Here is a 9,415-nt window from a genome sequence, read left to right on the forward strand (position 1 = left end):
CTTTGCTTGTGGCAGACTCTGTCATTATTTTGGTCGCATTTTGACATTTCACATGTTGACAGACATGATTAACAAACCATATCCTACTGAGGACACAGATGGATATGGTTCTGTGACCGAAATGTTTGCTGGGTATATACATATAACTTTTTATATCATAATAAAAAGTAAATACATAAATCTTGTTCCACAATACTATTTTAGTAAAGCTTTTAGTATAAAGAGATATTTTGAAATACGTATCACAAAATTTTAATTACGCAAAGAAAAAAAAATGTAAAGTATCTTAATATGGAAAAGTAACTGAGTGTCGAATCGTCACCAAATTTTTCTTCTATCACGATTTTAAACTAAAAAGATACACACACATAAACGTCTTATATATCATTTCACATTTTTCAGACTACACAATGCTTTTCTCTCACCATACGATCTTGATATTCTAATATATTTGTAGATAAATTTCCACCATTTGTGTTTGTAATAATTTTGATATCCGAAATTTCGACAAGCGCAGTGTTATTATGTGTCTAAAACAGTCGAAATCCGCAGCTTACTACACTTAAAATACATTTATTGTGATCGAACCTGCAACACATTGTATAGGTTCTGGATCCCATTTCCCGGCCTCAGTACATATCACGGATGTACTTTGCCGATCGTTTTCTTGCTCATAATTGTCTCGGCATTCTAGCATTGCCCTTGTGTTCGGTAAAACTGGGAAATCACATGACCACGAGTTTTCCTTATATATACACGTAGCTTTAGTAGATACTGAGTTCAAAGTTTTGCATCCTAGTTCTATAAAAAAAAAAAAAAACCAAAAACGTTTTGTGTGATTTTTGTGATGAAAAGCATTGATCTTTTGTTATTATTAATAAATATACATAGTATTTAAGACCTGTGTCTGAGCACTTGGGTTGCTGCCCACTTTCTAATTTTTTTATTACGTTGGAAATAAACCTAACGTGGCTAGATACTCTTGTAAATATGCTATACATATTGTTGTTACACGTAATTGACTGTCCTTGTATAGTATTGAGACTCATGGTGGCAACACCTTGAAGATACCACAAATCATTAATACGTACGACTAATCCACTGCCCCTGTCATCGTCACACACAGAGGATCCTAAAATATTTGAAAACTTTGTATTTATAGAACTGTTACATAGTATCTTTGTCTTTAGTTTTTTTTGTCTTCACTGACCGTTCATGTAACCCGCACAGAATTTGTCATCTGAAATAACATATTCTTCTCTATCGGCAATTCGCGCCGCAGACCTACACTGGTTGATCGAAACATGCGTCATATTCAACGCCTGCAAGATCCCGCTGGAGTTACTAATTGCCGATGTCGTACCGAAACTCGGAATCTTTCCTATATCGCCTGTTTGTATCACAGGAAAGATATTGGAGAAATCGATGCATATAGGAACCAAAAAATCCGACAATTTAAACGGCTTGTCAATCTCTAATATTGCGATGTCCGATCCGTAATTTCTTCTCGATCCTATGTAGAAGCACTCGTAAATATTATTCACCTGCAAAAAAAAACACATTTGAACATTTGCAACTGAGAACGTATAGATTAGCACATTACGTGTACGTTAGAAAACCTTTCTCTCTTGACCGATGTTTTCGTCGTAAGGAACGTAGAAATCTCTGTAAAGGTTTCCTGTCATTATATTAATCTCGGTAGGATTAATTGGCCGTTCATCCTGCTCACTGTACACACAATGAGCTGCTGTTATTAAGAGATTCTCTGTGATGATAGACGCTCCGCAAAAATATGTCTTTGATGAACCACGGTACAAAGAAGCATGCCATGGGAAATCCGTGAATTTAGGCATATACCGATAACCGCGGGAAATAAGCGGTTCGATGTTGACAGGCTGTCTGCCGCACGCTACAACAAATATTTTCATCGTCGGAGTGGTTCACCTTATTTCTTACACCATGGTTGTATTTAAAAAGGTCTTGATCGACAGCTTAGTATCGTAACAAAACTATTTATTTTAATCGAACCTGGAACACATCGTATAGGTTCTGGATCCCAGTTCCCATCTTCGTTACATATCACGAATCTACTTTGTAGATCGCTTTCTTGCCGATAACTGTGCGGGCACCTCAGCCTTGCTCTGGTCCCTGGTGGAACTGGAGATTCACACCATAAAGGTATATGCCGATTTTCCTTTCTGCATGTAGCTATAGTGGACACTGACCTAAGAGCTTTGCAGCGTATTTCTACACCAAAAGACATTTTTTAATGTGATTGATCAAAGTTTCATCGCAACAGAAATGATTGCAAGTTTGTACTTTCAAATATTTGTTTCGGTATTGTTTGTTTCACTCATCAAAACTACAAATAAAATTATTATTTCATTACCTGTGCATTCTGGTATAGTAGGCCAATGTCCTTCAAAATTACAGATTACATTGGGAGAACCGTTAAGTTTATATCCTTCATTACAAGAATAGATAAGTTGAGAAGCTGTTGGAAGTTCTGTTCCTTCTGGAACAACGCAATTTTGTCTACTACCAAAACACAGTTTCCTATGCAACATCCAACGTCCGTTTTGTGGTTGTGGAGGCGCTATGCAATTTGTTGGACTGTATATTGGCGGTAATTGCGTAGTTTGTCTAGTTGGTGGATGTCTAGTTGGTGGTGATGGGTGTGTGATTGGTGTGGGGAACGGTTGAGGCGTCTGCGACCAGATTGATCCGCACAATTGTGGATCTTCATCCGAACTGTCGGCGCAATCGGCCACTCCGTTACATCGTCGATCACGATCGATACAAGCGCCATAAGCGCAACGGAATGCCGAACACCTGCAAATAAGTTGTCAGTTGTAAATTATTTACTTTTATTAACTCAACTTGAATTTTAAACATTTACTAAAAATAAATTGAAATTGCATCCTTACGGTAACGATCTGCACAACGCGGGCGTTTCGTCGGAGCCATCCGCGCAATTCCGGATTCCGTCGCACGCTTCGATTTCGGGAATACATTTTCCGCTGTCGCATCTGAACTCAGAGGATNTACATNGCGAGNGATTNTCCGATCCATTGACGATNNCCGNAGTNTCNCATTGAGGCAGCGTTTCGTCGCTATTGTCAATGCAGTCTTTAACACCGTTGCAGATCAAGTTTCCGTCTATGCACGCACCGTAGTTACAACGAAATGCGAGAGAAGGGCACAAATTTTCCGACTCTTTACATTCGCTCTGCGTTTCGTCGGACGCATCTCTACAGTTCGCTTTGCCGTCGCACAACAATTCGCTCGCTATACACTCTCCGTTGCGGCATCGAAATTTATCCAACCTGTTTTCAAACAATTAGAGTAATAATAGAAACTTGAGATATTCTGTATTGCGATTTATAGTGCAACACACATACACACATGCGAAACAAAAAAAATACTTACTCACACTTGGTAATTTCTGCATACGTAGAAACAATACAAACTGCTGCAAAGAATCCAAGCATTATCTTAGTTTACTATAAAAATCAAATTACTTCGTTGATTTTTACTTTATTGCTTTATTACTTCTATGTTAAAAAAGAAAAAGTAGTTTTGTAGGACTAATGGCGCATATATGTGTTTAGAAAATTAATTTCGCGGCCTTTGAGCACATGTATATGCAGTTAGAGTTCTGCTGCTCCAGAGCAATTTTGCATTCAGCTGCTTTGTAAGCGAAAACTTTTCTTATCCGTATAATTTTTTTTGCTCCTTCTTCCGTACTTTTTAATTAACGCACACATTAAAAATTCACAAACAAAAATCAATCGATTATAAAAAAAATTGGTAAGTATACCAGAGTTTGATCGCAAGAAGCAACTATCAATAAGAAATCGTTAATAATAATGATAGAAAAAAAACTTGGCATGCACATGAAAATATATGAGTTGTAATATGCGTGTAATATTACTTTACTGAATATCATCTAATACGTAAACAAGATAAATTCTTTGCTTCAGTTCAAGGCCAATCAAATTATAGTTTTTGAAACTAAGATAGTTACTCTTTAAAAGAAAAAAATATGCGCGGTTATGTGTGTACTAACAACAAGAAGTTAAAAGCAGTTCGAGATGTACATTTTATAATTATTTTGTAATCATGTATATATTACATGCTACGATCTTTTTATCTTCTTTTTTTTAACCGAGATAAATAAAAAATAATTCATGTTCAACAAACATGAATTAACACATCACTGACGTTACTGATAAATAACTTCATTTTCTTAGTAAACACTTATTAGTTTTAGATTTTGTTTTTATATACGCACATATGTAGTGATAAATATAAAAAGTACTAAAAAAGATCTCTGGGAACAAAAATTTTGTAATCAAAAATTTATCTGAGAAAAGCCATTGCACTTTTTTCGTCGATATAAATATGCAATATCTGATAATTGCGATTTAATATACAATACCGTAAATAAGAGCGATGTGTGTTACACTTCTCATCATAATAATCGAAAACAGTCTGGTTACAATGTCAATCAATATCTCACTGTTTATTGTTTAGATATAAGTCTTACTACTTATCCAGTAAAAATAAAAATGGTCTGTACGGTCGCTTCGTAACCGGAATTACCCAATGAACCCAGTGGGTGTGTGTGTTATCTCCATTCGCGCGCGCGTTTGTGGTTTGTTATGTGTGTAGAGAAAATCGTACATATTGAATCCGCACATTTTTTAAATCATGTACTTATACAATAAATTCAACATGAGTTGATATAGCCAATAATGCGTATATTCTCACATTCTTAGTTCAGATATTTACGCAAATATCTACTTGAAAACTTTAATATACAGAAGTACGCTGCAAAGCTTTGAACTTATTATTATTACTATCTATCACTGTGCACATAGAACAAAAACTGAGTGTTGTGGAAGTTCCCAGTTTAAATACCGAAGACCAGAGCGACGCTGAGATGCAAAGGCAGTTATCGGAGAAAAAGCGACCGGCAAAGTACTACATTCGTGATATGTAATGAGATCGGGAATTGGGATTCAGAATCTATACGATGTGTTGCAAGTTTGACCACAATAAATATTTATCTTAACAATACTACACTTTCGCTGTGTAGATTGTTCTTAGAGAAAAACTAACGCTACGCTCGTCGAGTGACAAAAGTATTATAAACACGATTAGCGCTAATCTAAAATTATCATCAAATAGATATTACAACATCGAATGGTGAGACAAAAGTTTTGGTTGTGGTAGTAACAATATGAAATAATATACATCACTTATCATTCTAGTGGGAGAAAGCAAAATGGAATAATATAGAATGCTATTTATTTAATGTAAATACGAATATGTGTTTATTATCCATAAGTATTATTCTGTGTAATTACAAAATACAGTTACAGATATAGTACTATATATACAAAATAATTTACAAATACGCATGGATATGTACGCGCGCAAAATTTTAAAATTGTTGCGAGATTTTACTAGCTATGCTTCTCAAATGTCCATAAACCTTGGATGGCGGACTGCCCAAAATTAAATTACATATTGCTCTACGGGCCAATTGTATATTCTGATGAGAACCAAGAATATGAATTCTGGTGTCCGCAATGACGATTCTAGTTTTAGTCACGTTCTCAATGGTGAATTTGGTTCTTCCGCCTTTGCCCGCTAATCTTCCAATTGCTCTAGACTGATGGTCACCCTTGAGCTGTTGTCTGACATCGTGTATATCAAATGTCTCTATAAAGAGATCATCTAAACGTAACAGAGCTAGAGCATCTTCCACTTCAAAACCGCAAACAAAAGCTTTTACAAAATCTGCTGCTTTCTGGAGATTTGCAATATCTGTAGTCTCCGGTGATGTTCTGATTTCGACGTTTCTGCTTTTTAAGTTGAAACGCACTTGTAACTTCAGATACTCAACAATAGGTGTGAATATCTTCATCCAATTTTCTTTCAGAGGTGAATATCTATGTGCTGGTACTGGTACCTGTGAAAGAATTATAAATGCGTAAAAACTGGGTTTTTAATTACACAAAATTTATAATATAAATGTTACAAAAAATATATTACATTACCTTTCTAAATTCTCCACCTTGTACATTTTTTGCTTTTTTCTTAGCTGAATGTTGCGTGGTCTTTCCTTCTATACCATTAACCACTTCTATCTAAAATATAAGTAAAATACTTCTATAATTTCGAGATTTCTATCAAATTTTTTATCCCTTCACAGACAGACTTTGAAAATTACCTACAAGTCGGACAGCCTGTATCTGTGAGATCTACGCGACTTTAAAATCAAATATCACTACGAAAAATCTATAAATTTAGAATTTTGTTTGTTTGAATCAAAAGTTCGAACGACTCTGCATCAATCAAAAAGCAAAAAATAAAAAGTAGGTATAAAAATACAAGGATTTATAAAATTAGTTAATTTTCACTAGAGACGCGTAATTTTTGAATTGAATTGGAAAACCGACATCTATCCGTGAAGAATTGTGTACGAATATAACCTAATAGTACCTCCATAGGAATATCGTTAGCTTGACGTTTTGTGGTCATATTCGTAGGTTTGGTGCTCGCCATTGTATCTGTAATATATGTTTCTCCCTTTAAAGAACACCTTATTACTTCGTTTTATTATCGCGTGAAAATGTAAAACTGACTTCTCCACGTGGTCAACCTGGCTCGGTGCAAAATAGAAGATCGAGTATTTACTTTTCCAAGTAACGAAGATGAGAATCCTACATAGCGCATAGGGGGAGAAGAAAAGCGTACAAATGGACCGAAGTAGGGATAGCGTTGCATGTGGGATTGGCAGAACACCCGCTGACAGCCATTGGCTGTGAAGTGAGAATCGAGCTTTCTGATAGGGAAAATGCGCGAAACGGACAAGTGACGCAATAGCGCTGATATCTCAGTGCTCCCCAAACGCAGTCCTAAGCGGCATAAATAGCAATCGAATGTAATTGGTTTGTACTTTAAATCTAAACAATCACAGTAAATTGCTACTTCGCAGGTTAGTGAGCGATTGTGATTGTGACTTGTGCTTCTGGATGCAGTAAATGGACTCGTTCAAAAAATGCAAACTTTGGCTGCGTTCAGCAGAACTCAGGCGCTTTGGCAAGCGCTTTGCGCTTATTGTCTGTGATTGGCCTTTTCTTGTAAATCTATTTAAACTACTGAGAGTACAAGCCAATGGCAAACAAAGCGCTTGCTAAGCGCTGAGTTCTGCTGAACGCAGCCGGTGTTTGCACTTTTTGAACGTCAACAAAGCGAGCTACGTAAAGATTGTAAATCCCGAGTTGATGAGAGTGACCTTTGCGCCTGGATGTTTGTGCTGTTTCTAAATTCTCTTTTGTCATTTAAAGATTTGATAAAAAAACAGTAAATTGTCGCATGGTAGTGTGTAACGATGCTTTGTTGAGTCTGTATTAAAAAGTGTCAATTGGTACATAGATATGGACAGTCAGGTGTGCGGAGACGGTAGATTGATAGAGGTAATTGACGAGGGCTGGCGTAAAGAACGTCTGCCTATCGATGACATCTCGACACCAGTAGCTGAACTGCCTGATCCCGAAAGTGACAACGGTGATTCGCACATGACACTGAAGGAATTGGAACAAAAGTGGAACAATCTTGCTTTGAGTTCTCTCAGCGACAACCATCTACACTCGCCGACACCTTTGCACAATTAAGCCAGTTTTTTTTTTTTTTTTTGAAGAATTGGTAAATATTTATAATTTAATTGACCGCTTTAAAAAATGGAATAGAATAAATTTTTATTCTTTGTGTGTGCAGATTTTTCAATGGCCAATGACAGCTTTAGTGGCAATTCTCCGCTGCCAGCGGAAAAACTTCCTGATTGTTGGAATCAAGAAGAACGAATAAGCGCGTTGTTTTCACCGTTTCGCAGTAAATCCGCAAATCCACAAGATTGGATTTCCAAGTATAAATTCTGGCATAACTTGATATATGAGTGGCTGAGGCACTCTATGCGATGCAGTTTCTCTGTTGTCGATTTAAATCAAGTGTTTAAAAGGAAAGGCTGTACACCTGTTTGCCTGACTACTGTGATCGAAGAACTTCTTAGGTATTGTTACATTCATTAGATACAGATTTTTTCAAAACAATTTGACTCAGTAATTGCGAGAGAAGTATTTTACATATTTCGTGACATGTAATATTTACAAAATTTTGTTTTGCAGAAATAATGAGATAATTCAAGAGACTGATTTTTTTAAAGATCCATGTGAAACATGGACTGCATGGTCAGTTAATGTACTTGTAAAGAAACCAATTAGCTGGTCACTTTCTAAAGTAAAGAATTATGTAGTGGGCCAGAATACAAATGACTTGGAAGTGAAATATGTACATTTGCGTATTGTGCAAGAATTGAGTGATGTTATTCTCTCTCTTGCCGAAGTTAAACATAATAATGTCTTGTATTCGATCTCGGATATAATAGAATATTGTAACAGTAAAACAAACCAGCAGATCTCTGAGAATTCAATAAGATTGGCACTGGAGTGGCTGAGACAGAAAAGGAAAGCGATTTTAAAGAAAAATTCTGATTCGAGTAGCGAATTGCTGGTTAAACTTTCCACACAAACGATAAATGAAATTACGCAAGTGGAAGAGGGGATGTACAAGCTAACGAAGCAAGAGAACAAACTGATTAAAGAAATAGAACTTCTGGAGAAAGAGAAACTCAGTGTCATTAAGGAAGTCAAGTTGTATTTGGCAAAGGAGCTGCGTCAAGTGGCGAAAACACACTTGAGAAGAAAGATGGAATTAGAGAAGACAATAGAGAAACGCGCGCAAGCTCTCGTGAATTTACGTACTCTTATCACCAGCATCGAAGATGCGCATTCTAATTCGGCTGTATTCTCAGCTTACAAAACCGGATCTGATGTATTGAAGGAAATAGGAAAAGATGAATTAGTGGAAAACGATGTCAGAGATGTTATGGATGAAATCAATGAGGTGAATAAGATTGCACGTTGCGCATTTTATGTACTTATAACATCAAGAGAGAAACACTATCTTTTTCGTTAATTATAGGTTTTACTAGAGAACAAAGAGAGAGAGTCGATTTTATCGGAGACACTGATCAATAGCGAGTCTGATGCTGAATTAGAAAACGAATTAGCGGAACTGTTGAAGGATGATGGCGAAAAAGCCTTTTCAACAGGCGACGAATCAGAATTTGAAAACTTGGAGCACCGATTGAAGGACTTGTATATGGATGGTAAAAATATCTTCAGAAAAGATTTATTTATTGTTATACGATTATATTTAATATAAACTAATCAAGAATGTTATTTATCGGTTTAGTTTCTTCCAACACAAATGTAGCTGTGCCATCTCGTAAAGACAAGTCGTTAAAAAAGGTGGAATGTTTGTGAGTTGCAACAACATATTT

General features: G+C 36.2%; 3 protein-coding genes across 4 annotated transcripts in view; 1 reads left to right on the forward strand and 2 right to left on the reverse strand.

Moving 5' to 3' along the window:
• LOC109855409 (modular serine protease-like) overlaps positions 1-4,957 on the reverse strand; it is a 24,986-nt gene extending 20,029 nt beyond the window's left edge. The window contains exons 1-9 of the mRNA XM_020429637.1: positions 4,442-4,957; positions 3,430-3,472; positions 2,928-3,326; positions 2,390-2,832; positions 2,029-2,247; positions 1,620-1,909; positions 1,211-1,544; positions 902-1,132; positions 589-801 (exon numbers count right to left, since the gene is read on the reverse strand). Coding sequence (XP_020285226.1) covers positions 589-801; positions 902-1,132; positions 1,211-1,544; positions 1,620-1,909; positions 2,029-2,247; positions 2,390-2,832; positions 2,928-3,326; positions 3,430-3,472; positions 4,442-4,478 — 2,209 coding nt within the window. The 5' untranslated portion in view covers positions 4,479-4,957. The remainder of the gene's footprint in view (positions 1-588; positions 802-901; positions 1,133-1,210; positions 1,545-1,619; positions 1,910-2,028; positions 2,248-2,389; positions 2,833-2,927; positions 3,327-3,429; positions 3,473-4,441) is intronic.
• A 364-nt stretch (positions 4,958-5,321) lies between these two features.
• Positions 5,322-6,830, reverse strand: LOC109855429 (RNA-binding protein pno1). 2 transcript variants are annotated; one of them, XM_020429676.1, is made up of 4 exons: positions 6,657-6,830; positions 6,514-6,581; positions 6,069-6,158; positions 5,322-5,980 (listed from the first exon to the last, which is right to left on the reverse strand). In XM_020429676.1, exons 1-4 carry the CDS (start codon positions 6,796-6,798, stop codon positions 5,450-5,452), a joined length of 831 nt encoding a protein of 276 aa, XP_020285265.1. In that variant the 5' UTR covers positions 6,799-6,830; the 3' UTR covers positions 5,322-5,449. The 2 variants fall into 2 exon arrangements, with proteins under 2 accessions (XP_020285265.1, XP_020285266.1); XM_020429677.1 differs by having other exon boundaries at positions 5,325-5,980; positions 6,514-6,799.
• A 797-nt stretch (positions 6,831-7,627) lies between these two features.
• LOC109855428 (charged multivesicular body protein 7) lies at positions 7,628-9,415 on the forward strand. Its single transcript, XM_020429675.1, has 5 exons — positions 7,628-7,719; positions 7,792-8,083; positions 8,199-8,976; positions 9,055-9,241; positions 9,328-9,415. The coding sequence occupies exons 2-5, from the start codon at positions 7,800-7,802 to the stop codon at positions 9,396-9,398; spliced, it is 1,320 nt and encodes a 439-aa protein (XP_020285264.1). The 5' UTR covers positions 7,628-7,719; positions 7,792-7,799; the 3' UTR covers positions 9,399-9,415.

This window comes from Pseudomyrmex gracilis, unplaced genomic scaffold, assembly GCF_002006095.1.
Source record: "Pseudomyrmex gracilis isolate BER0280 unplaced genomic scaffold, ASM200609v1 scaffold_88, whole genome shotgun sequence".
Classification (NCBI taxonomy): domain Eukaryota; kingdom Metazoa; phylum Arthropoda; class Insecta; order Hymenoptera; family Formicidae; genus Pseudomyrmex; species Pseudomyrmex gracilis.

What these genes read in the sequence shown, in the direction of transcription:
- LOC109855429 (XM_020429676.1), bottom strand. Translation starts at nt 6,798, where the DNA reads ATGCAACGCTATCCCTACTTCGGTCCATTTGTACGCTTTTCTTCTCCC. An exon ending in CTAACGATATTCCTATGGAG is followed by an intron (nt 6,159 to 6,513) that starts GTACTATTAGGT and finishes CTTATATTTTAG; the next exon opens with ATAGAAGTGGTTAATGGTAT. An exon ending in AAGGTGGAGAATTTAGAAAG is followed by an intron (nt 5,981 to 6,068) that starts GTAATGTAATAT and finishes ATTCTTTCACAG; the next exon opens with GTACCAGTACCAGCACATAG.
- LOC109855428 (XM_020429675.1), top strand. Translation starts at nt 7,800, where the DNA reads ATGGCCAATGACAGCTTTAGTGGCAATTCTCCGCTGCCAGCGGAAAAA. An exon ending in TTATGGATGAAATCAATGAG is followed by an intron (nt 8,977 to 9,054) that starts GTGAATAAGATT and finishes CGTTAATTATAG; the next exon opens with GTTTTACTAGAGAACAAAGA. An exon ending in GAAGGACTTGTATATGGATG is followed by an intron (nt 9,242 to 9,327) that starts GTAAAAATATCT and finishes TTATCGGTTTAG; the next exon opens with TTTCTTCCAACACAAATGTA.